Consider the following 26,757-nt stretch of genomic DNA (forward strand, 5'->3'; position numbering starts at 1 on the left):
TTCTGAAACTCCCAGGTCAGCACTCCCGATTTGGCCAGCTCTTTTCTCACCTGTGGACTTCCCTGCTCAGTTCTCGCGTGTGTGTGTGTGTGTGTGTGTGTGTGTGTGTGTGTGTGTGTGTGTGTGTGTGTGTGTGTGTGTGTGTGTGTGTGTGTGTGTGTGTGTGTGTGTAGACTGAGGGAGTTTTTCCCCAATTATACAAACACTCTGTCTCTGCCATTGCCCCTTAAGGGAACCCGCTGAAGTTTCTCAGATGCCAGAGCACAGTTGGTGCCCCAGGGCAGGAGGGGCTTCCCCCTAGTTGTTCTGTTGCAACTGTTCCTTGCCCCATCAGTCGCCCTGATGTCCCAGGAAAGGCAACACAAGAGTGAGTAAAGAAAGGGTCACAGAGCAGCATTTCTTGTGCACGTAACTCCATCCCAACTGAAAATGCACAAGTGGGCCCCGTGTCCCTGATCAGTGTGATATGTGTCTTAAAATACTGAGGTTCACTAAAATAGGCCAGTGCCAGGTACCATGCGTGCTTGATTAAAAGCACGCCCTGCTTCCTGCTCCCCTGGCTAGTGATGGGCCCACTGTATTACACCACCCTGCCTGCGACTCAGACCACACCAGAAAGCCTGCCCATGTGCAGAGCCAGAGTTCAGAGACAGTGACACTTCAAGTAGGAGGGGGTGTGGCAAGGCTTAGGACGACCCCAGGCAGCACTGGGTGGTCTTGATCTGATACCGAAGCCTGGCCTCAGCTCTTGAACTTGGCTCCCCTGCACCCTGGGGAAGGAACTAATCTTGGGCCCTGTCTTGCCTTCCCCTGGACCTCTTACTCTCTTGCCTCATCTCCCCTATGGATTCTGTGCGATCAAAACAGACCCTCTGACCCTGGCTTTTACACTGAAAAGCACCGAGATTTCTTTTGCCTTGCAGTGGAAGTTGATGGGCCCCAAATGAGTTACTCTTTATAAAAACAAACAAACAAAAACCTAAAATCAACCTGTTCTTCCAGAGAAAGCTAAACAAACATGAGAACACACATAGTCCCTGAGATTTTGGTGTACTTTTCTCATTCCTTGTTCTCTGGGTGAATATATCTCCCCTGAAAAGATTTTCTCTAGTCCACTACTGCAAGTGATGTTGTTTTTGGTCCTCAGTAGCACTGTTCATACCTTTGTTTCGTGGCCTTCCCAGGGGAAGGACTGTCTTGTCTATCTTTGCATCTGCTCCTGCTGCGGTCATTGGCAGAGCACTGTGACCTGCCATATGGGAGATCCTTAATAGCAATTTATCACTAAATGATAGCTATTGATTCATTTCCCCACTAGACTACAGCGATTAGTGACGATTTGCACATAGCAGGTGCTTAATATTTACTAAATTGAACTAACATGAAAGGAAAAGCAACCTTTCATTTTCTAATTACAGCCTGCCTAAATGATTTGTGCTGCAGAACAGAATAAATAGATGGAAAGCTTGGCAAGGTTAAGGCAGAGTGCAAAGGAAAGGTGCTGGCTGAGTCAGGAGACCCTGGCTGTGACTACTTTTGCTTTGACCTTGCCCCCGTGGATGCCCTCATTTCCTTTCAGGATGTTGGGATGGTCTAATGGCTATAAAAACACTTTGGGAAGAGTTTACAGCATTTTACAGACACAAGGTGTTATTATTTCCTTTACAATTTTCAATAGCAAAAAAACATAATGAGCATTTAGTAAATGTTGACTATCAGTGTTAAATACTGTTTACTCTCCAAATAAGTGAGCTGTAATACTTGTGTAATGCTTTCTCACAGGTATGAATTAGGAGCCGCTCTGTTTATTGGATGGGCAGGAGCCTCACTGTGCATAATTGGTGGTGTCATATTTTGCTTTTCAATATCTGACAACAACAAAACACCCAGGTATGAAAAAGAGACAAAAATGACCTGTTAAAAAGCAGAATGCTATCATAAATCATTACATGTGGGACAAATTACAGATAGTTCATATGATTCTTAGAAACTTCCAAAATCCGGAATTGGAAAAGGTTAGCAGGACAGTTAATTTTTTAAAGTTTTACCATTATTATATTCCAAAGAAAATTCTAACGTAGAACTAAGGGTCTGAATATGAGGACAAGTTCTTCAGTTTGGCCTCATCATCATCATCTTCCTCTAGGTAGGCAGGAATGTTGATGGCCTCTACTAAGTCTCCTAGCTTCCAGGAGGATGAGTTTTAAAACATGGTTTTGTAAGAGGATAACTGAACAAATGACCAAGTCATGAGTTTCTTCTGCAGAGATTCTCCATCCCACTCAGAAATGACACTGAAAATACTTCTTGGGGCAAGAGAGGAGAGAAGCAAGCTATCTAAGAAAGAGGAAGACTTACACTTAGATATTGGCAGAGACAGGCTGAAACAGTTTCTTCCCATTTTTGTTTGCCCTATGTGTAGAATAGAATCTACCAAACTATGTTTTACCTTTCAGATACGCATACAATGGGGCCACATCTGTCATGTCTTCTCGGACAAAGTATCATGGTGGAGAAGATTTTAAAACAACAAACCCTTCAAAACAGTTTGATAAAAATGCTTATGTCTAAAAGCTCGCTGGCAAGCTGCATCTTGAGTTTGTTATAAAAGCGAACTGTTCACAAAATGATCCCATCAAGGCCCTCTCATAATTAACACTCAAAACTATTTTTAAAATATGCATTTGAAGCATCTGTTGATTGTATGGATGTAAGTGTTCTTACATAGTTATATACTAATCATTTTCTGTTGTGGCTTTCTATAAAAAATAAACAGGTTATTTACAGGATTTGTAAAATGTTTTCTACATTTATATAGAACATGAAAAGCATTTGGTACCAAAGGTTCAAGAAGTATTCGTACTCTAGCCTTTTTAATCATTCATAGATAGAAGTCTTTGTACCCACTCCTTATGTTTCTTTTCATTCATAAACAGGTATATAAGGAACAATGTCTTATAAACAGCATGGGGGCAATCTGAGAATATTCCTCAAAAGGTGTCCAGGTTAAATAGACATGTTACTGGCTGCAAACAGGCAATTTCTAGTTTTTTAGTTTTTTTTTTTTTTAGTATTCTACAACATTTATTTAAAAAGCTAAATATTTTTGTTGAAGCAGCAAGTTATGTGGTAGAACTTACTTAACTTCTACAGGATCAGAGAGGATCTTGCTCATTCATGGCCATATCCACATGCCCATGGCCGTTCAGTAGACTGTTGAAAAAGCAAAGCCACAGCATTCTCCTTGATGTATGCAGAGTTATGTAGCAGGGGGATGTTCTCTGATTTATTCCACTGGCACCATTAGTGAATATTTAGTTGTTTTCATAAATGATGCTGTGATGAAGACTCATGTACATATTTAGCAAATTTTGGTTTCTTACATGTGTCTGTCATGACTGTAATTCATTATGACTGCTCCAGGAAGGGCTAATGGGGCCAATATATTATTGCCTGTCATGTGGCACATCCATGTTAAGGGGCTGAGGCATCCCCTGGCATGGAATGCAGAGCCCTGAGCTAGGGCATCAGCAGAAGCTGAGATGGAGATATTGGTCGTGGTTGACTGTGGAGTCAATTAAAACCTGTTTATGCATAGTGTTCCATTATTGGAACGCTAAGCATGTGGGAGTTATTTATATCCTACTGCTCAAGGTCATCGCCAAGGTCTGATTGGAAAAATTCAAAATATTGCAAACTCAGGCATAAATGGGTTAAGGACATCCCAAGCCAAAGTGGTACGTGCCTCACTCAGAACTGCCGGGCTGAGTTCTATCTGGGTGTGTCTTCCAGAACCTGTTTACGGAACTAACTGGATAACTGAGAGACTTGTCATTTCTAAAGACATTTAAGTTGCTCCAGGGATTTCTGAACAAAGAAAGACACAGGCTTCTTCCTACAGCCAGCCCTATATAACATGCCCACAAGGGCAACAGTTATCACAGTTAATACACGCCTTTCATGTCCTGTCTCACTCACTCCTCACAGCCATCCTAGGAGATACATACTGTTTTCATCCTGCATTTACAGAAAACGAAATGAAAGCAGAGAGCTTAAATAATTTGCCACAGTAATGTCGAAACTAGGCCTTTGAACCAAGGCAGTCTAAGGTAAAATATAGTTTCAAAGTATGAATAAGAATTGGTATTTGTGTTATCTTTGAGTAAGAAACTGTCCAATATGAATCACAACATGGGTGAATGTAGTATTTTCCTGAAGTGTGAAAGACTTAAAAAAAAATCACATTGTTCAGAGGTGCTCAATGGAAAGAAAAGGAAATGAACAAGTTTGTTAAAAAATAAAAAATAAAAAATTCCATACCTTGATAATCCTTGAAATATCTTTTGTAGAAATACAAATTAACTGAAAGACATAAAGGTAGATTAGGTCCTACAGGCCAGTGCGGGACAGGGTTGTGTGGGTGTGCATTTCAAACAAATTTGTCTTAAAACAAATTTCAAACAAATTTGGCTTAAAGTCTCCCCTTGACACTTTGTACTTGTACGGCTTCTGGCAAGTTACTTAATAACTCTGTTTCTCACACATTTAGGATGAGGATTATAACAATAGCTACATTGCAAAATTGTAATTAAATGAATTAGCGCATGTTCAAAACCAAACCAGACCAAGTGGTTCAATAAATATGTTGAATAAACAACTGAATGAACAAAGTGGCACATGGGCCATCTTAGGCATGGTGTATTTTTGTAGATTGCCGTTCCCTGTCCTACTACGTGAAACTTGGATTCAGCCTTCCGTTCTCTGTCCTACTACATGAAACTTGGATTCAGCCTTCACTACAGCTTTTAGAAACATACATATAAAGTGAGTATATCTGCATGAAATGGCCCCTATAGGAAGCTGGAAGGATTCTTTTAGAGAACAGGAATGGGCTACAAGTAAAAAGGATCCCAGGGTTGGTGGAAACAGATAAAGATTTGTTCTAACCATTAGGACAGAATGTCATACGGCATAGCAATCAAGGCCAGATTCTCCCTCTCTAAGACCCCTAATAAGTATAAATTTAACTCAAAATTCATCTCTAATAACACAGCCGCAGTCACAGTGATGTAACAGAGGGCTTTACTGAAAAGGCTGACAAATGAAAAGAGATCTAAAACCCAACAAATCTTTTAGTTAAAAGGTTACTTGGAAACAGAATATAGTACCACCAAGTTATAAAAATGCAAAAAACAGCTTATATGAACTTTCTTTCAACAATGTCATTGTTTAAGAATGTAACTAAATTACTTTTGAGGTATTTCATAATACATGTTGGGTATTTTAAATAGTAAAAAAAAAAACATACATAAGTGAATTCAGTAATGACTCAAATATTTTCTATTTAGTCTGATAAATTAATTGGCACTTAAAATAACTACACTTTATTCATAAAATATCCAAGATAAAGAATATGCTATATAAAATAACCAACCATTTAATAGTAACATGCTTACAGTGGCTCAAAGCTGAATGTGACAAATGTACTTCAGGAAAATGTATTTAACATTGGACCTAGCTATATTCTAATTCTAAACTTACTTTTTTGGGGTGTGGAGGGGTGGAGTCTTGCTATATTGCCCACGCTGGTCTTGAACTCCTGTGCTCAAGCGATCCTCCCACCTCAGCCTCCCAAGTAGCTGAGATTAAAGGTGAACACCACCACACTCAGATTAAACTTACTTCTATATGAAAAATAATCAGATTAACTTTTAGGGATTAGTGGTTCCACCAATTCAATTTTAAGACTACTAACAGAATTTTATAATATAAACACCTACGATATGACAGCATACATAAGAAAAATATTTTTTAAAGTTTTAATAATTCAAACCAAAACATACTGTAAGTTTAAAAAAAATTCACTTAAAAATTAGTTGAAAAAAAAAACTTAACACTAGAGTACCGTTCTGAAGAAAAAACTTTTTATGACTTCAATGACATGTTATTTTTAAGCAGCAGCAGAAGTCTTAAACATCTTTATATGCTTCGAAGTACTGTTGATGATCTGATTTTCAATACTGTATTAGGTGCCATTAAAGAGACCACTGTTCTTTGAATCAGTCTCTGTGTTGCTGTGGGAAACATGGTAAGGCAGAAGCACTGGAATCATGGAGGCAAGTTACTGAAACACTGTGATACTGAAATACTGCTGGCTTCTGGAAGAATCTTCTGACATGTGGAATTAGACATCTGAAGTGTCACTCCAATCAGTCACAGTTACTAAGCTGCTTTTTAATGTGCTTGATTCATTTTCTTGAAGTCCTGTAAGTGGTGGGGAGAGGCAGAAGAGAAGACCTCAACGGTTAAACAAGCACATTGTCAAGTCTATAAAAATCCATAATTTCATATTGTCATCAATCACTCAGTGTCTAAATCTGTTCATAAATCCTCATCTCCCAACCCCCATGAGCTATGTATAGGACGCCACTTTAAAATCCAACCCTGAATTGGTCGCATCTCTAGGATACACTCATAGGACCCTTGGATGCAAGCGTCCGCCCTGCAGCCTACAAACAGCAGGGGCCACATCCTGCTTCCCACTCCTTCCCCAGCATTCAGCTCAGGGCCTGGATGTTGAAGGTGCTCAGTACATTTGTGTTGTAGTTACTGACTCTGAGTAACTACAAAGGTGGCACCTTTCTCAGGTGCCATGATTTTGAGCCAGTGAAATAGAGTGCAGAGAATTCCACTCAAGTTTGACTCTAGAAATGTGTTCCTCTAGGGGCACAGGTTTATGATGCTGGAGGAAAGAGACAGGAGATGTCCTTAGGGCATCCTCTTGGCCGTGTAAAGAGTCACTGTAGTGCAAACAGGGTCTCCTGGTTTTCAATAATTAGAGTTGATGCTTAGCACAGATAACTGATGCCAGTTATGCAACAGCTATGTTATAACTGGACAATGTGAGAGAAAAGGTAGCGTGAAGGACAGAGGCAGCAACAGCTTATCTTACAAAGGGGCGAGAGGCTGCTGAAAATGGAAAGGGCAAGGGTGGAGATGTGCAGGTATTAATTTAAAATTACAGGCTGGGTGCAGTGGCTCACACCTGTAATCCCAACAGTTTGGGAGGCTGGGGCAGGAGGATCATTTGAGCCCAGGGGTTTGATACCAGCCTGGGCAACCTGGTGAGACCCCATCTCTAAAAAAAAAAAAAAAAAAAAGTAATAAAATTATACGTAGGAGTACAAAAACAGTGAAGAAGGCGTGAGAGGTGTGGTGGGTGGTGAAAATGAGCCAAGTCCCCATCTGTCTTTGCAGGATATCAACAGTTAATATCTAAAGTCAATGAATCAACAAAGAGTGGTTTAAGGCCATTACTGAGAGGCAGGTAGCACTAATGAAGGTGGTGGAATGGCATTGAGAAGCCTTCTGAACAACTCAGCTTTCAACATGTGCAAGAATTACTTTGACAAAAAAATTACAATTTTCTAATTTTAAAAAAATTTACTAAGTTATTGGGCTTATCTAGGCTCTAGATTGGGGGATAGGAAAATCATTTCAAGTAATTATCTCATAGTATTTCATCCCACTGACTACAATGCTACAAGAGAAACCTCCCTTGGGAGAAAATGAAGAAAAATATTTAAAGGGAAACAGACTAATACAGAAAGACTGCCAGAAGAGTGGTCTCATTCAGGTATATGATCAGAAATTTTAATTCCTAAAAGGCATCTTCATGAAGAGAATATGTATATAGACATTTTCAAAAATAATATAAAAGCCAGGCATGGTGGTACATATCTGTAGTCACAGCTACTCAGGAGACTGAGGCAGGAGGATTGCTTGAGCCCAGGAGTTTGAATCCAGCCTAGGCAACATAGTGAGATCCCATATCCTAAAAAAAATAAAATAAATAAAAAAAATTTTTTTTTGAGACAGAGTCTCACTCTTTTGCCAGGCTGGAGTGCAGTGGCATGATCTCAGCTCACTGCAACCTCCGCTTCCCAGGTTCAAGTGATTCTCCTGCCTCAGCCTCCCAAGTAGCTGGGACTACAGGCGTGCACCACCATGCCCAGCTAATTTTTGTATCTTTAGCAGAGACAGGGTTTCACCATGTTGGCCAGGATGGTCTCAATCTCTTGACCTCGTGATCTGCCCGCCTCGGCCTCTGAAAGTGCTGGGATAACAGGTGTGAGCCACTGCACCTGGCCAAAAAAAAAAAAAAAAATTTAAAGAATACAAACAATTTGGGGGCCACGAGTGGTGGCCCATGCCGGTAATCCCAGCACTCTGGGAGGCCGAAGTGGGAGGACTGCCTCAGTTACTGCAGAGGCTGAGCTGGGAGGGCTGTTTGAGCCTAGAAGGTTAAGGTTGCAGTGAGCCATGACGGCCTGGGTGAAAATAACACCCTGTTTCAAAAAGAAAAAATAAAAATAAATTAAAAATTTAAAGACTGAAGATTAGTCCTATAATTAAATAAAAATAACAAGTAAATATATATGAATCAGTAAGTTATACATATCCAATCCTTATTTAAATAACATAAAGCACTGACAGCTTTCTTTTTTGTCTGATGATATACTAGCATAAGTTAATTAGATATTTATAAAGATGAAACACAACTAATAAGAAAATGGATTGAGCTTGTATTAGAGGGGAAAGCAGCAAACCTTCTCCCTTTGGCCCTTTAGGATTAAATGCGCCCCAGGCATTTAGCACATGAGCAAAATGTGGTTCATTTTTCACAGGTGGAGGTTCCTTCTGTTCTTTCCCGGATTTTTTTCCCAAAGATATCTCTTCCTCTAGGGATGATACGTCCCAGTCTTCATCCTCCACATCCGCATGCTAAAAGAAAGGCATGGAGAATAATTAATGTTTCTTAGAAAAAAATGGTGCCCCTCAATCATTTTATTGGTTAGACTGAGCAGCTAACACTGAACCATAAGGAAAGAAGTGGGGAACTATTAATACTTCCAAATCTAGTCATTTCTGCAGGGCAATGAAATGGGTTTTGAAGTTGGTATTTTGAAATCTGAATCATCTCTTTTTCGTTTCTGCCATGGAAATATGTTTCCTACTCTACCAATCATGAATGTAGAAAATTCCGGAAATACTACACTGTAGCGGTATGAAACTCTAAAAGTCAGGGTGCTCCGGAGTAGCAGTGAGGCCTGCTCTCGCTTCATACCTCTGTGATAATAATGACATCTAACTGTGGGTACATCACACCAAGGCCTGCAGAAATAGCCCCCAGCCGAAAGGTGCACACAGTTCTACCATGCCCTTCCTAAAGAAAGATGCTTTCGCTCTCTCTTGAATGACACAGGACTTTCTGTCATTTTTGGCTTGTGTAACACAAATAGTATTAACTAATAAAAGTAACTTGACAAAATGCCCTGGACTGGAGGACCAGTCAACACAGATGAGCTGTGCCCAGAAATACAATGGGAGAGCTCCATCCACAGAAACACTTCTGGCGTCCTGGCTGTTAGAACCACTGGGAAAATGTTTGGGCTTCTTCTCTAATGCAGACAGAGGAGCTTGGGCTCCGCCCTCACTTCGGCTCTCAAGTGGGGCTAAACCCTCAAAAGTACCTGAGGTCTCATGCCAGGGTAGTGGAGAAGATCTGAAGGGCCCCAATTCTGGCCAGTCACAAATTTCTTTGTACAAACCATTTGATATCTGCAAGTATCAAATAATACATGTGACAGGGTCTTGAAAACCTGTAAAGTGTGATGCTTATTATGTATTGTTACAGCTATCACTCCAATATCTTTGTCTATGGAATGGAAAGAAACGCAGTACTGAGAACAAGAAAGGTGAAAATCTCAACCTCTACTCTACCAGCTAACTATCTGTTTTATATTTCACTACAAAAAGTGTGACCATTAAGGTGCTGTCAAAAGACAAATTTATGTATATCTAGCAAGTAAAAGTGATTTCACCTTTAGTTCTTGTAATTCTTCTTTTTTGATAAACATCTCAGGAACATTAGTTCCACTGACTGGTTTATTCACATTTTTGCGATGTGGAAACATCTTTTCAACTTTTTCAGTAGGTGTTTTAATGGCGGCTCCTATAAGATCAATAAAAATTAGGCAAGTGAAGTATTTAAAAATTGAATCTATCTTTAGTTCCAAAATAACCTTACAGGAAACTTTGAAAGAGTCTAAGCTTTGGAAGTAATTATGTATTATTAAAATAAAATCAGTTGGTGTACTTTGGGGTTAAAAAATTAAACACATAATCTTTAAAAAAATCATAATCCTTGAGGCTATGAGCTATAACGTTTTCATTTTATTCACTTAATTAAAAAAATAGAGACGAGGTCTTGCTATGCTGCCTAGGCTGGTCTTGAACTCCTGGGCTCAAGCAATCCTCCTGCCTCATCCTCCCAAAGTGCTGGGATTACAGGTGAGAGTGACTGTGCCCAGTCTAAAGTTTTCATTTTAAATCAAAGAAAGATGATCTCATTCAACTGTGTGGTCAGAAATTAATTTCAGTGAGATAACCTGCATGAGTGGAATATTCGTATGGGTATTTACAAAAACTATGAATTTTTTAATGAATTATATTTTATCTAATTATATAAATACATGGTATATACACATTATATACAATATAAATTACATCCAACAATATATTAAATACAATAAATTACATATAATATATTAAATATAATAAATTACATCTGATATGTTTAAAATATATAATTTTAAAATTGCATTAAGCAGAATTTTTTAAAAATATAATGACCCATCAGCTCTACTTCTCTTCAGCAAATATTTGCAGTGACAGGCTAAGATCTTGTCTTCCTTTAGTATTACTTCAGCTCCAAGAGGCAGCACAGTGTATTAGAACAGCCATTCTCATAGTCACCGAGTGTCCTGGGTTGAATTGTGTCCCTCTAAATTCACATGTTGAATTTCTAAACCCCATTGCTTAGAATGTGACCTTATTTAGAGGCAGAGTCTTTGCAAAGGAAATCAAGGTAAAGTGAGGTCATTAGGGTGGGCCCTAATCCAATGTCCTTATACAAATGAGACATCTGGACAGAGATGCACACAGAGGGAAGATGATGTGAGGATGCACGGGAAAAGACAAGTCAAGGACAGAGGCGTGGAACAGACCCTCCCTGGCAGCCCTCACAGGAACCAACAGTGCCAACACCTTGATCTTGTACTTCCAGCCTCCAGAACTGTGAGGCAATAAGGTTGTGTTCCTTAAGCCACCCAGTATATGCTACTGTTATAGCAGCCCTAGCAAACTAATACACCAGGTATCATTCCCAACTCCTTCCTCTCCTTCAATTGGAACATGCTAAGCCCTGCCCACCTTCCGTGGGCGCCTTTGGGATCCGCTGCATCTGTTCCTTGCACACCCTCCCAGCTCAGACTCCCAATGCTCGGTACACCCGGGTGAGGACCACAGTCCTAAATAAAGTTTCCAGAGAGTTTTCCAAGGTAACAGCTCACCTGCAGGCTTGGGAGAATCATCAGTGTCCTCGATTTCGCTACCCTCGGTCCCGTCCGCGTCACTTTTCCCTGTGTTCTTCCCGAAGCTGCCCTTGTTTTGCGATGGCGGCACAGGAAGTGGGCCTGGGGATGCGTATGCCCGGATGAGGTCGTCGTCCTCCTGCTCCTCCTCTGAACTAAACGGAGGGGTCCTACACAAATCAACACCAAGACAGGGGCGCTGTTTTCGTAACGCTTCAGGATTTATGATATTAAGAGATGTGCCTCTTAAAGTGGTGGCACCTTTCTCAGGTAATTCCCAGTGGGCACAAGTGCCTTTGGGGCTATGGCCAAGATGGCGGCGAGGCCAGAGGTTATACCCACGGCTGTAGCATCCTCCCACGCCCAGATCTCTGCCAGCCATGGGGCGTGTTTATCAAAATGGGCTGAAGCCAGGGCCTGTCTCCTCTATACCCAAATGTGTATATTCTTAATAATTTTGGTTTTCACACACCTAAGAAAAACATTTCTCAAAGAAAAACATTTCCTCAGTAAAACCACTCCATCTTTTAAAATTGTGTCATTACTTACAGCTTCTTTATACGGCACCTTATTGCAAAGAGCTTTTACATACACAATCTCATTTGTATCATCACATGAATTATTCCCCTATTTTAAAGTGAAATAGAAGTTCAAAGCAGTGTTCGTTCATTTAAATATTTATTGGGCACCTAAATGCCAGATAACGTGTCAGTCTTGTACATGTTGATTCATTCACACCACATCCCAAGAAATAATGCTCTTCCCATGAAATTATATATAAGAAAAGTGCTTTTGAAGGGTGAATCATTGTTTATTGTCTCTAATACACAGTGCCTCAATGAAGAGATATTTATGTCATCAATATCTCCAGAATAAGGCAATGATGATTAAATTATTCCTGATAAAATTAGTCTTACTCATAATTAGTAACAATATACCTACAATTTATTGAGTACCCACAAGTGCTAAGCACTGAGTCAAGCCCTCTTCATACATTCCCATTTAATTTGTAGAACTATCTCGTGAAGAAGGCAGCATTATTCCATATTACAGATAAAGAAATTGAGACTTAAAACATCCCATATTACAGATAAGAAAACAGGCTTAAAACAGTAATCAACTAAATCAGTAGCACACAGGTGATGAGCAACTGGGCTAGGGTTTTTAGTATCCTAAGAGAACCTAAGAGAGGAAGATCTACTAGGGTCAGTATTAACTTCCACAAGAAACTGGAACACTAAATTATTACATTTAAAACAAACTTACACTGTCACAAGTCTAGCCATAAAAACTCAACATCAGCCATTTAAGTTAAATGTACTTATTGAGAAATTACTCAACATTGTGGGGGGTTGGATATAAGAATGACTCAGGTGTCCTGCTTCTTAATGGAGTCCACATGTGGTTAAGGGCTATTGACTTATGTAATAACTGATAAAGAAACAAAGTAACATGTCACAAATAACATATCACAAAGGAATGACAAATTATGATATTAAATAATTATGGCTTCATTCAACCATAATGAGCACACTACTTTAAAATGAAAGAAATGTTCAGTGAAAATAATTTTTTAAATGACCCTCCCATCCCCATCAGTACTCACGTAATAGTTGAAGACTTTCTGGGAAAAGGATCTTCCATCGTATTTTTCTTAATTCTAAAAAACAACAGAAAAATATTTTTAAATTGCATAATTTAATAATATAATTTCACATACATTTCTATGGAACTGGTGATTTTTGCTTTTGACATATACTAACGAGGAAGAGCAGCAACAAAAGTCACCCAGCGTCAACAAGAGACTGGTAGGAATTACAAGTGTGATTCTCAGTTGGACCAAACACTGTTATGGACTCAATGTCTGTGTCCCCCCTGCCCCAAATACATATGCTGAAGACCTGACCCACAGTATGATGGTATCTGGGGGGTCTTTGGGAGGTGATTAAGTTTAGATGAGGTCATGTGGATGGGGGCCCCCATGATGGGATTGGTGCCTTATAAGAAGAGAAAGCGAGGCCAGAGCTTGCTGTATCTCCACCATCTGAAGGCATGGCAAGAACGCAGTCGTCTGCAAGGTAGAGAGCCTTCACCGGAACCTGACTATACTGGCATCCTGATCTTGGACTTTCAGCCTCCAAAATGGGGAGAAAATAAATTTCTGTGAGGCCACCCAGTCTATGGTATTTTGTTAAAGCAGCCTGAGCTAAGACAAACACTGATAAAATAAATCTACGGGCTGAAATACTCACTTTGGAACAGATGTCCTATCAGTAGAAACAGCTTTTTGTCTAATCAGTTGTCTGTTTTTGGAAGGAAGTTGTATCATTTTGGGTACTTCTCCAGTTGAAAGGGTATCCATTTGAGAAACACTGCACTTATCTGGAATATAGTGTCATTCATGAGTCTCCATTGCCTTTATGATCAGTAAGTGAAAAGCAAAGGTAAACGGTATAATACCCCCTATGCTGCTGTGGCAATGAACAATCCCATCTCCAGGGTTTAAAGCCAGACTCTAGGGTTGTTGTTTTGTTTTTACCGTAAAAACAAAATCCAAGACCCAGCATTTAATAGTACAAACAGTAAGAGAGTTGCCAATGAAGTGGCGAAGTTTGTTAACCATTTAAAATTATAATAATTTGTTTAATAATATCTTGTGGTGCAAAAAGAAGAAAAAAAGAAAAAGTTGTTAAATTAAGCTCCCATTTGCAGTGGGTAACAAGCTTACCTGAAGAGAGTAGTGCTTTCTCCTCAATTTTACAGCTGACTTGATGTTCAAGGAATTCTCTAATTTGATGAAAGTTAGGTATTTCTCTTTCTTGCTTATGTCTTTGTGATTCCACACTTTTTAGTACTCTATGCAATTGATCACTTGAAATGCCATGTATATCCTGAAAGAATAAGATGTTAAGTTGGCCAGTTATCCTGGGAGGTTTCATGTCATGGGCATATATCAGCATTAACTGTGCCAACATTTCAATCCATCCTTACAGGGCTCCAGCTGTGTGTAGAAGGTGAGGGTGCCCCAACAAGTAACACACTGTCCCCAAAGGGGCCATGAGTTCAGTTGGGCACATAAGGCATGCATATGTTTATGACTGGCTGACCGACGAGGCTGTGTGTCATAAGGACCCAAAGAGTCTACGAAGGCTAGAAGAATTACAGGGAGAGAGGCCATCGAAGGCCCCAGTGGCCAGAGAAGGCTGAAAGGGGAGGCTGAGCTGTGACCTGAAGGACAGGTGGAGTCAGACAAGTAAAAACAAGGAGAAATTTCCAGATAGGTAGGCATGGGATAGGGACACCTGTGAGAAAGGAAGGTGTCGAGGCAGAAACAGGTAAGGCACGTCCCACAGGCTAATGCTTAAAAAGACCTGGGTGATGAAACCAGCAGAAGAGACTAAATGCCAACCCAAAAGGCTGAAAGGTTATTCTACAAGGAACAATAGGTCATCACAGCATCAGAGGTGACTTCTTTTTTTTTTTTTTTTTTTTCTGAGACAGAGTCTCACCCTGTCGCCCAGGCTGGAGTGCAATGGCACGATCTCAGCTCACTGCAACCTCCGCCTCCCGGGTTCAAATGATTCTCCTGCCTCAGCCTTCTGAGTAGCTGGGATTACAGGTACCTGCCACCACACCCAGCTAATTTTTGTATCTTTAGTAGAGATGAGGTTTCACCGTGTTGGCCAGGCTGGTCTCGAACTCCTGACCTCGTGATCCACCCGCCTTGGCCTCCCAAAGTGCTGGGATTACAGGCGTGAGCCACCGTGCCCAGCTACAGGTGACATTTAACTATGAAAATAGCATAATTAAAGAGATAATTTGAGAGAAGTCATCTAGATTTGATGAGAATTAGACAGAAGAAAACTAGTTAAAGGGATATTTGTTGAATAACAGTGTCTCACACACACAGCTACCTCCCATCTTTGTTCCCATCCCCCTTGCTTCCCTCAGCCTTCCCAGTCCCAGAGAGTGGCCCTACCACCCACCCAGTTGCCCAGGACAGAAATCTCCATCATCAGATTAAGTACCACCTCCAAGAAGAAGTTTTCTCTGACCTCAGTTATTCAATCAACCCCCTCCTCTACTTTTCCTTTATTTCACTTCATATAATCTAAATTAGAGAGCTCTCATTTGTCTGGGCAATCATTTGTTTCATGCCTGTCTTCCTATACCATGTAGCTGGAGGATAAGACCTAATACTGTACAAATGTCAATCCTTCCTACTTAATATAAAAAATTTAAAACAATTTCAATCAGAATCCCAACAAGGGTTATTCTGGAAGTTGAAAAGTTATTCCTAAAGTTCACTGGAAAACAAAACATGGAAGAATTACCAATAAATTTTTGAAATAAGAAGACTAATGAAGAAGGCATGGCCTATAAAAGATATTAAAACACAGGACAAAGCTACTACAATTAGTATGGTATGGGAAAAGGAACACACAAAAAAACAAGGTAAAACAGTTGAAAGTCCAAAAACAAATCCAAATATATATAGGGATTTCCTATATGACAAAAATGTCCTTTTGAATAAATGGAGAAACTATGGATTATTCAACAAATGATACTGGGACACCTGATCCAACTGGAAATTAAGTTAGCTCTCCAAATCACTGTTTCAAAACCTAACTCTTAAAGCCCAGATAGACAAAAACAAAATAAGCAAAACAATAAACAAAAAACTAGGAAAACCTCTCCAAGCATTAGGGGAAAAAAGAATGTTTTAATAATCTTAGGATAAACGAAAATGTCTCAATTAAAATTAAAACTGAAAAAACCACTTGCAAACAGCCAATATGGAAAACTACAATTTCAAGAAACAATCTGCACAAGAACCACACACATTCCATGAATGTCTTTGATTTCCACTGCCCAAAGGGTGGTCAAAACCCACCTAAAAAGGGTCTATGTGGAAATTTAAAAAGACTGACTGAGTTGATGAAAAGATGTGGAGCAACTGAACTCTCAAACATTGTTAGGGACAGTGTGAGTTGGTACAAAGACTTTGGAAAACTATTTGACAACAGCTACTATACTAAACATATGCCTACCCTTTGACTCAGCAATTTCATCCCTAGATATATATTCAAGAAAAACAAATGCCCATGTTCACCAAAAGACATGTACAAGAATTAATAGCCAAGAAGAGCCCCAAAATAGACACACAAATGTCCATCAGCAGGGAAAAGATAAACTGCAGTATATTCACACAATAGAATGCTATAAGGTAATAAAGAACAAACTACTGCTACATGAAACAACAGGTATGAATCATATAGATAAAATCATAAGCAAAAGAAGATATAAAATATTACACAGTGTATGACTCCACTTTTATGAGGTTCAAAAACAAGCAAAACTAAGTCAGAATACCCTTTCTCTCCGACTGGGAAGTAGGGGGTGATACTGACTAGCAGAAGGTAAAAGAGAGTCTTCCAGAGTGTTGGAAATATTCAATCTCATCATTTGGGTGCTGGTTATAGATCATACCCACACATCCATGTACATACAAATCCACCTATATACATAAAATTATGCAAACATGTATACCCACAAATATAGCCACATACACATACTTCTGAAAACATACACAATCTGAAAACATACATACATATACATATACATAAACGTGTGTACACATATCATATACACAAATGTGTATACACATACACAGATATCTGCATGCACACATGGATACATACATGTATATATACATATCTACATGCATACATACACACTATACACATCTACGTGTGTGTGCCCATGCATGCATATGTGCTCACAAGCTTTGCATATATGTGTATGTATGCATATGTAGATGCACTTTTTTATATACATACAAACTAATGAAGTTCAATTAAGATTTGTGTCTTTTATGTATGTCAATAAAAATATAAAAAGCAAAAAGAATCTATATATGATATACCAAAATTATTCAATCTGGCAACAATATGAAATCCAATCCATTCATCCATTCATTCAACATGTATTAATGAAGTGCTGGTTTTGTAATAGGCAATGATTTGAGGTTAATATCAGAATGTAAGCAGCACTGTGACTGCCTAGATACAAACCTTGGCTCCTTCATTACTAGCCGTGTGACATTAATCAAGTTACTTACCTTTTCTGTAAACTGTCAAGATACTAATGTCATTTATTTCAGAGATTTGTTTCTATGTTTAAATGAGTTAATATTTGTTAAGGTGTTAGAAATGTGCCAGGCACACAGTGAACGCTATTCAAGTGTTTGATAAATAAAATAGGTCATATTAGCCTCTGGTCTCCAAACATGGACAGAATTGATGTGCTTTCTTCTCTTCCATGATCATTTCTAATTTAGAAAACAAAACATAGCAAAACTAACAAATATTCCAAAAATGAATGAACATACTGCATTAATCCCCAAGGTTTCCAGTTTCTCCATCAAGTTCTGCTCCACCATTGTTCTTAGTCCCTTAATGAGGGAGGAGTTACTCTTCAAAGCTTTCCTTAAATGCATTTTGTTGTTATTTAATTTCTGTTCATTTTCTCTTCCTGAAATAAGGTTTTAAAAATGTGTTAAAAAAAAGAATTAAGCAAATACATCAAAAATCTCTAAGCGCAGCTTTTAAGCAGCAAGTAAGTATTTGTGATGTTTTAAACTTTTTGGATATTTTAGTCACTCAGCACAATACAGAATGCTTAAGTTACGTAGCTTTTAAAACTATTTTATGTCTGCTTCAAAACTTCAGTATTTTTAAAGACTGGATCACTTAATCAGATGACAACTACAGGTATATATGTATCTATAGAAGCATGATGAAAAAAATTTATTTAGGAGTTTAATGTTTTATCACTAGAATTATATCACTATTTCCTGAAAAATTCATCTCCAAGCTCACTCAGTTAGAATTTACGTATCATCTTATGAAGAAAAAGCCCAATTTACTTTAAATAATTAAAAGTTTTTGGCCAGGCTCAGTGGCTCACACCTGTAATCCCAGCACTTTTGGAGGCTAAGGTGAGTGGATCACTTGGACCCAGGAGTTTGAGATTAGCCTGAGCAACATAGCGAGATCCCACTTCAATTTATTTTAAATATAAGAAAAATTTTTCAAAGTTTTTTAGTTTACTAGAAGCTAAGTATATATAAAATTTCAAGATGTGAAAAACATTATCCCCTTCAAAATATTTAGCAAAACGAAAAAGGATAACAAAGGTCTTAGCAAAAGTGTATTTTGTTTAAAACAACCTATAATTAAAAACAAAGAAACCAAAAACAACAAACAACAGGACATCCTCTCCTCACTTCCATCCCTATCCCTTTTTTATTCCCCACTAAAAAAAAAGTCAAGTTCAAAAGAGTTTGGAGAAGAATGATGGCATAACCTTTAAAAATCTGAGTTCTTATGTACAAAGGAACTAAAGACTTCATTAAAGAGATGTGACATTTGGCAGTTCAGACCCTTACTGACTGTCCAAGGCCTGATCTGGGAGAAATGTGACAACTATACTACCATTTTGGAGTCTAATCTCCTAACAGGGGCATTTTGCCCACCAAAGGATGGCATCAAATGCCATTTCCTAGGTGTAGGGCTCCAGGCTGCCTGAGAGACTCTCCCTTCTGCTGCTGCCTCACCCATCTCAGCAGATGGGATTCTTAATACCCATACTACTTGGATTTTCAGGAGATCTTGAACAAAATGCCTTTTTGCTTAAGATGTTTTCTAAACACCAGTTCGATTCCCACATTAAAAAGTATTTCTATTAAATAGATGGTTTTATTGAAAGCAAAATTAGTCAAATTACTTTTTTGTACATTAAATAGAAGAACAAAATCCTGCACAAAAATACTATTCTATGTTTTGCTATTGCAGCTTGCTAAGCTGAAGTGATAAAACTGCATATAATTATATATTAAAAGTCAGAACTAATTTTAAATCTTATATTATCAGCAATCATGCTGCTGTTTAACCACCAATGTTTGCAAATATTCTGAAACCACCAAAAAAAGCACTTCTATGAACAATCCATCAAAATCATAGCTGCAGCCACTATGTCACTGGCTTTGGCTTCTAGGTGGCCATCAAGTGTGCAACTGTTTAGGGCCAAAAATAAAAAGAGGCACCAAGAGAGGGCCTGGAAGTCTTGGTGCTACCATTGAAATAGACATACCCCCTACCCCAATTACGTGAAGACTCTTTTGGCCAATATCTCAGATAATGAAGGATGTACACAGAAGCGTTGCCTAAAAAGAGGCTCTGGGCCCTGTTTCCTGTGGGACTTGGGGCCACATACAGGGGCAAGTGATGCCTGGAATGACTTGGCTGCAGTTAGAAGAGCATTTGCTGTTAGTTGTTGAATTCATTTGCCGATGTGTCTGTGATCACCCTCAGCTCTGATGACAGGTTCATTTTGATGACTGAGTTTCCTCAAACTACTGCAGATTACGCATTTCCCTCTGTCCTCAAATTCACCTTATATACTGGTGTTTGCTTTGGGAAACCATTTATGAATAATTAGGGCACCCTTGGTAAAGATTCTTACAAGGGTGGGGCTGGCCAATGGAAGCAAGAGAAAAGAATGTAGAGTAGGCAGGGAAAAATAAAGTTTTTATGTAGAAGTGGAATTAATAACTTGAAAATCAACCACAGCTGAAGATTTTAGTTAAAGCACATATTGCTCACCAAGACCAAGACAAAACTTTCTAAGGACTAGCATTTCCTTCAAATACAAATTTTCAAATACAAGCAAGCAGATGCCCAGGCTAATGCACAACAGTCCATACATGGGATCAGTTTTATCAGACATACAACATCCCATTTATGGTAAACATATAATTGTAGCAGGAAGCAAATGATTTTTAAAAATCCTTGAATTTCTGAGTTGGAAGGGACTTTATCTACCACCTAGTAATGATAGATTTTTCACATGAGGATACTAGAAACAGCAGTAACTTCCCCAAAGGCCATCCAGATGGTCCTGTAAAGGCCACATCAGCTTCCCTTTCTCCATTTGCTCTCTGCACTAAACTATGGACAGTAGAAAACCTAGATGTTGTCACTAATTAAACTCAACAACCTGAAGCAGGCTGTTAATCCCCCCTATGTTTTCTTTCTGGAAAATAAAATGCCCTCTAAGATCCCTTCTGGCCCTCACATTCTAGCATCTATAAAACAGCAAGATCAAGTATGCCTCTGCTCAAAAAGCAGGTACACAGAAATATGCGTGTGTGAGTTACTTCTTAGTAAAAGCCACAGTGTTTTTGCAAACCACTGCCGACATTGAGCTTCTCAGGCACTTATCTGCAAAATGTTAGCACAAGCTTAGGAATTTATTGATGGCAATTAATCTGCTGCCAGTATGTTAACTCCACAGAGGTGCTAGGAGGCAGTCACTGGTTTCTGCAGCCGTGCACGTGGACCCTGGGGTGTTTTCTATGGTCCTCAGCACTCTTCCGTCTACCACCAGAGCTGAACACATGGAGAATGACAAGAGTTATTTTCTTTTCCAGTCCAGCCCCCTAAATGTGGCAGCAACCAATGGTGGTGTTTGCTGTCAGTGATTCCAAACTACCATCTTACATTGACTGGAAGAACTCTAAAAGCACAGGCAGAGGGATGCAGTGAGTGAAATCTGGAACTGGAAGTTACAAGACCACTAGTTTTTTCTAGTTTTGAAGGTACGTGACCTTTTCTACGAACCTCCTGACATGTTTCACAGATTCTTCAAAGAATATGGGATTTTATGTCTTGGACATCAGTAAATGATATGTATGTAGCAGAGCGGAAGCATGTTTTTTTTTTGTTTTTTTTTTTTTTGAGACAGAGTCTCGCTCTGTCACCCAGGCTGGAGTGCAGTGGCGCAATCTCGGCTCACTGCAAGCTCCGCCTCCCGGGTTCACGCCATTCTCCTGCCTCAGCCTCTCCGAGTAGCTGGGACTACAGGCGCCCGCCACCACGCCCGGCTGATTTTTTATATTTTTTTAGTAGAGACGGGGTTTCACCGTGGTCTCGATCTCCTGACCTCGTGATTCGCCCGCCTCGGCCTCCCAAAGTGCTGGGATTACAAGCGTGAGCCACCGCGCCCGGCCTGGAAGCATGTTACTTGCAAGCAAAATGATGTGTCATTATTCAGAACTCAAATAGGGTAAGATTTGTTCATCCCGTTTCTGGAAAACCAATAGGGATGGTTGAAAATCACTTAAAGACAATATTTTTTAAGCACTATTTCCCTTCAACCTATAGGGCTCAGAAACTCAATTACCTACATAAAGCAAAGAAGGCAATGTGGGGCAAAAGAGTTGAGGGGGATTATGGCAAACCGGAGGTTGCTTCCATAGCCGGCGATGGCGGCTCAGCCCTGCTAAATGTTGCTAAGTAGACCATGCACCCAGGGTTTCCAGGGTATTGTAGTGTGGCACAAAGCAAATAATTTTAAAAAGACAACAACCAGAATTTCTGAGTTGGAAGGGACTTTAACACCTAGTGATAGATAATTAAATTGTGTAGATTGCACTACAATTAAATATTGGCAACCTATTGTAAAATAGTTGCCAATAGTGCAGCTCGATCAAGTCGGCGTCTGTGGAATCGATTCAGCCTGCAGGATCTCGTTTGATGCCTGGGCTGTGGTGGTCTTTAAGGTGCTGGAAGTGTCTGGGAATGACCCCCTCCAGCAATTTATTTGTTTAGCAATGGAACAAGGCTGAGGACCTCCTAAGAAGGTGACAATATCTTTTAAAGTTATGCTCATCAGAGTACCCCAAAATTTCCCTCAACAAGTTTTTATGGCTTTATGTAATTTAATGTACCTATAGTCACTCTTGTTTCTGAAAGAAGCAGGTTTCTAAACATTGGAACAGCAATTACAAAGAAATAAGGAGGAAATCAAGCAACTAAAACCAAACTCTTCAAAATCAGTGCCAAATATGAACAACTATTGGGACAGGAAGACATGCAATCCTAAACTAAATGGTCTGTCTAAAATATACAATGTCAAGACAAATTACAAAGTTACATGGAAGCAAAATAAACAAACCCCATAAAAATGTCAAAAAGTTGCTGATCACTAGCATTGCAAGATAAGACTTGAAAGTGTGTATCATATAGGTATTATGAATATGCCTGATGTAGTCAATTCTCAATTTGTAGCCTTATAAAAATAAAAATAAAATGGTAAATGTCTAGAGAACAAGGGAAGAGTTATAATAAATACTGAATTTATGTATTAGGATATATATCATTTGACTTCTCTTCCTGACAAAAATGACAAAACCAGAACCCATATAAGTATTGACAATTTGCTTTCTCCTAAAGAAGTGATATATGGTGAATTATTATTATTAATAGGAAAAAATTATGATAGATTGATTCAAATATAATTGTTTTCAAAATCTACAAATCTAACATTAGAAAATGTTCCTCATAATTAAAACTTTCTTCATAAACTTTAAAAACTAATTGACAGAATTTTTAGGACTATCAAATGAAATGAGTAAGCAGTAGTAATTATCTCCCAACACCTGTAACAGCTTCCAAATTCCACCATAAAGATACTGTTTTGCACATAAATATTCCACATTCAGAACTTAGATATTATGCTTTTCTTGCTATTAAAAATAATTTGGAAATAAGCACTTCACCAATTCATTTCAGATTAAGGGTATGATAAATCACCACTATGATACAAATCTTTTCAGATCTTCTGGTACACATGTGTGTGTCTATATATCATCTCATCAGAAAAATCTGCATTAAAATAAAGACATATTTTTTTTCAAGTTCCCTGACACAGAAAATTTCTTATCTGCTTGCATAAGAATACCATAAAGCAGGGGAAAACAGAACAGAATATTAGGGGAATAGGATAACAGGATACTCCATGTGGGTTGAAAGTAAAATCCAAATCTAAATGTCTTTCCTAATTTTGATGTAGTGGAATAAAAACCACTGGCTCATATTTTCCAGGCCTAGATTTTGGCATATAAATATAATCTGTGCAGGTAAACCTGATCAAGCCCTTTGTTACCTTTTTCTTCCTCTGAAAGTTCTTCTATTGGTTCCAGTATGTGCGACAAGAACGCCTGTTCTATTAACAAGGAAAAATAAGAAGAGTACAAACAGGACAATGGCAAAGTAACATTAGTTTCCTTTCAAATGATTTTGAAATATAATTCCATGGTATTTTAGTCATGCCTGAATAGCAAGAATTTACTGAGGAAAAAACGTTGAGGCAATCAGTCATAGATGGTCACCTTTTCATCGTATCTTCGATTTCTATGTACTTTCCATTAAGTACACTCTACAGAAATTATAGTTTTAAATAATTAAGTTAAAGTTTCTCATTCATCAACCTAGTACGCGATAGCCTTTTAAGACACAAGGCACAACTGCAAAAGATCTTCATTACTTATAAAGTATTTCGATCAAGTGGCTAAACAGAAAATTAATGAAAATATTTCAACTACAAAAAAATAAAAAATTCCCAAGGTCCTGGGATTCCCACTTGCTCCTGGTGATAACCCCATGGTTTTCAAGTGGTAAGACCAAGAAGATAAAAGGGGAACGACAGGAAAGAGGTCAGCAGCAAGACTGAGAGCCATTCTTCGACACCTGCATGGATGTGCATTTCAAGACCTAGTTCTGGGGCTGGAGAATGCCCTGGCCCCACAGCTGGGCAGATAAGGAAGGACTCTTCCCAATCTCACCCCAGAACGGCAACCGCACTCACGGGAGTTGAGGTCTTTGGGTGACTATTCCCAGAGAAATGTCATATGCATACAGAAGGAAGCCTGCCAGCAGCAGGTATAAAACCAAGCCCTATCCTACCAACTGAAGGAAATTTCCTTCATGGGGAAGGTCAGGTTTTAGGTGAAGGTTTAATGATGGTGGTCAGGCATTCGATATGGGATGAAATGCAACCAGCAAAGTTGGCGCATGGTTCACTCACCTTCAGCTTGGAGACTGATATAGTGCACTTCCCCCCACCAGCTCTCCACTTTTACCTCCAAGGGGGAGGTCATTTCATTCTACCATCAGACCTGGGAGTGGGTGACGGGCCAGGGTAAAAATGGCCAACAGTTACCGAGTGCTCACCAGGTGGTCGGGCAGGGATCCACATGTGTGGTATCTCAGATTTAATGCTTCCTACTTTAAAGGGTCTGGTTTTTTATTCATTAAAGTATTTCTAGTACTCTATTTCAGATAGATAAAAGAGAGAGAGAATGATAGATAAGAGACAGATAGATAGATAGATAGATAGACAGACAGACAGACAGGCTTAGGTATATATAAATAGGTTCTTACAGCTAAGCCAGCAACCTAGTCAATGTATGTAACATTGGCTGTATGGGAGAAACGCATCTTAAACTACTTTCAAGTTAACTTCTGGAATACAGCCTATGACTGAGTAAAATCACCTAAATGCTGAAGTGTGGACATAGCCATGAAGAAGCATTTAAGTCCAGCAGGTACCACAACTGCTGACCACCAAAAATGTGCTTTTCGAATTTGCTATAGAGCATCAAGATTTTAAAAAATTATACAAATAGGCTATATTACTAGTTGGAACTGAGGAAAACAGAGATTTAAGGAGGATAACTAATTTCAGATTTTAAAAAGTCACACCATTTGTATTTTATTGTACTTGTGATCAAAATAAGGTCATGAGGAAACTTTTAATAAAATTTTCATGAAATCATCTCACACATATTTATTATTTTATAACAGGGATACTCCTATGACTTATTTCTCTAGAGTCAGGATAAACTGCCAGGTTCTAATGTGTTTCCCTCTGTGTACAGAGGAAGAGTTCTGGTAGAAGGGGAGATTCCTGAACGTGGCTCCCATAACAAGGGCTGGGGAAGTGAAGGTGGCCAAACCCCAGCTCCCAAAACAAGCAGGCTGATGTCCCACATCAGGAGGGAAGGACCTGCCCTGCTTGTGCTTTGTAAGCCACCAGTCTAGCCTTCAAACATCCCAGATCCTGTCCTGAGCTGAGATCCAGGGTAAGAGTCAAAACACTCAAAGGTCTGAGTCTCCCATGAACTTGTTGGAGGCTTTCAAAAAAATCCTTGTCAGTTTCCTGCCATTGTCTCCAGAAGAAAGGATCTTGGTCCTCTAACTAGCCCTGCCCTTTTGCCCCTGGCTGACTTCAGCTGGACTTCATCACGCCTACCTTAGAAGCTAACACTGGCCAGAGCTTACTCAGTGGCTTGTGCCTTGCTGGACCATCACAATGGCCACTGCGGTAGCCACAGCTGTTCTCCGCACTTGGCAGGCAAAGCCCCTGAGCCCACGGCTTAGGGGTGGGCTGTGAATCCGGACTGCCTGCTTCCAAAATCTGGGGACTTGCGCACAAAGCGATGATGCCTGCCCACTGGCGCTCACTGGGCTTGTCTTCCTGACTTCTCCAAATGCCACCGCTGTCCACCCATTATCAGAGTTCACTGTGCTCTGACTTTCCTTGGTCCTGGCCCTGGTCCCCAATCACCTGCTCAGCCTTTCTGCCAACTCCACCAAACCGCTGGTCTGTCCACTCCTTCTCCAGTCTCGTTACCACAACACAGACTCCCGGGGAGGAATCTCAAATGCGGGATCACCCACACCCACACCCACAACTGGTCTCCCCATCTCAGATTCTTTGGAGATGCTCTGGTCAGGCCAAGCCTCCCATAGCCCAGTTCTCCAATTCTGCATGCCCAGCCTCAAGAACACTCAGCGGCTACACACTGCCCCAAGAACAACCCTGGAAAGCTGCAGCCTGGCACTCAACAGCTGCCATGAACGCCCTCAACCAACCTCACTTCCCTCACATCTCCTCTTCTTCTCTATGCATGGCCAAGTAATTACTCTGCACTGCTAATTCACATCCAGTGCTTTCCTGCCACCTTTTCCTTCTTACTGTTTGCTTTGCCTAGGATGCCATCCCAACATATTCACCTCCTACTCGGCTCAAATGGCCAAATATCAGCTACGCCAGGAAGTCTTCCCAGAGTCTCCCAAATGGAGAAAATCTCTCCCCTGCCTGGATACCCATTTCATTTCTCAGTGGCTCTCACCTTGCACCATAATTGTAAGCATGTGGTCTCCTTTATAAGCTGTAAGTTCCTTGGGGACAGGCTTCGTTTCTGATTCATTTCTGTATCTGTCATGCCAGCCTTGGCCTTACACTCAGGAGTGGCCCACAGTTGTCATTACCCAGTGGTCAGTGAAGGAAGGAAGGCAGGAGTGGCGTAACACCGCTGGAGAAACAGATAACTACATGTGGCATGTTAACTCCTGTCAAAGACATGTTCACTGAAGACTCTCCTGAGCTTTTCCAGGATATATGTCTAGGAGAT

The 26,757-nt window shown here is 39.7% G+C and overlaps 2 protein-coding genes across 5 annotated transcripts in view; one reads left to right on the forward strand and one right to left on the reverse strand.

The window, feature by feature from the left end:
* Positions 1-4,524, forward strand: part of CLDN10 (claudin 10) — a 137,995-nt gene extending 133,471 nt beyond the window's left edge. For all 3 annotated transcript variants that reach the window (XM_032151118.2, XM_032151119.2, XM_032151117.2), the window contains exons 4-5: positions 1,783-1,890; positions 2,457-4,524. In XM_032151118.2, the coding sequence (XP_032007009.1) occupies positions 1,783-1,890; positions 2,457-2,571 (223 nt within the window). In that variant the 3' untranslated portion in view covers positions 2,572-4,524. The remainder of the gene's footprint in view (positions 1-1,782; positions 1,891-2,456) is intronic.
* Positions 4,525-5,805: 1,281 nt separating this feature from the next.
* DZIP1 (DAZ interacting zinc finger protein 1) overlaps positions 5,806-26,757 on the reverse strand; it is a 63,872-nt gene continuing 42,920 nt past the window's right edge. For both annotated transcript variants that reach the window (XM_032151113.2, XM_032151115.2), the window contains 9 exons: positions 23,445-23,504; positions 17,827-17,969; positions 14,164-14,326; positions 13,688-13,817; positions 13,042-13,095; positions 11,415-11,605; positions 9,885-10,015; positions 8,610-8,784; positions 5,806-6,264 (listed from right to left, as the gene is read on the reverse strand). In XM_032151113.2, coding sequence (XP_032007004.1) covers positions 6,185-6,264; positions 8,610-8,784; positions 9,885-10,015; positions 11,415-11,605; positions 13,042-13,095; positions 13,688-13,817; positions 14,164-14,326; positions 17,827-17,969; positions 23,445-23,504 — 1,127 coding nt within the window. In that variant the 3' untranslated portion in view covers positions 5,806-6,184. The remainder of the gene's footprint in view (positions 6,265-8,609; positions 8,785-9,884; positions 10,016-11,414; positions 11,606-13,041; positions 13,096-13,687; positions 13,818-14,163; positions 14,327-17,826; positions 17,970-23,444; positions 23,505-26,757) is intronic.

Source organism: Hylobates moloch, unplaced genomic scaffold (assembly GCF_009828535.3).
Source record: "Hylobates moloch isolate HMO894 unplaced genomic scaffold, HMol_V3 SCAFFOLD_4, whole genome shotgun sequence".
Lineage (NCBI taxonomy): Eukaryota > Metazoa > Chordata > Mammalia > Primates > Hylobatidae > Hylobates > Hylobates moloch.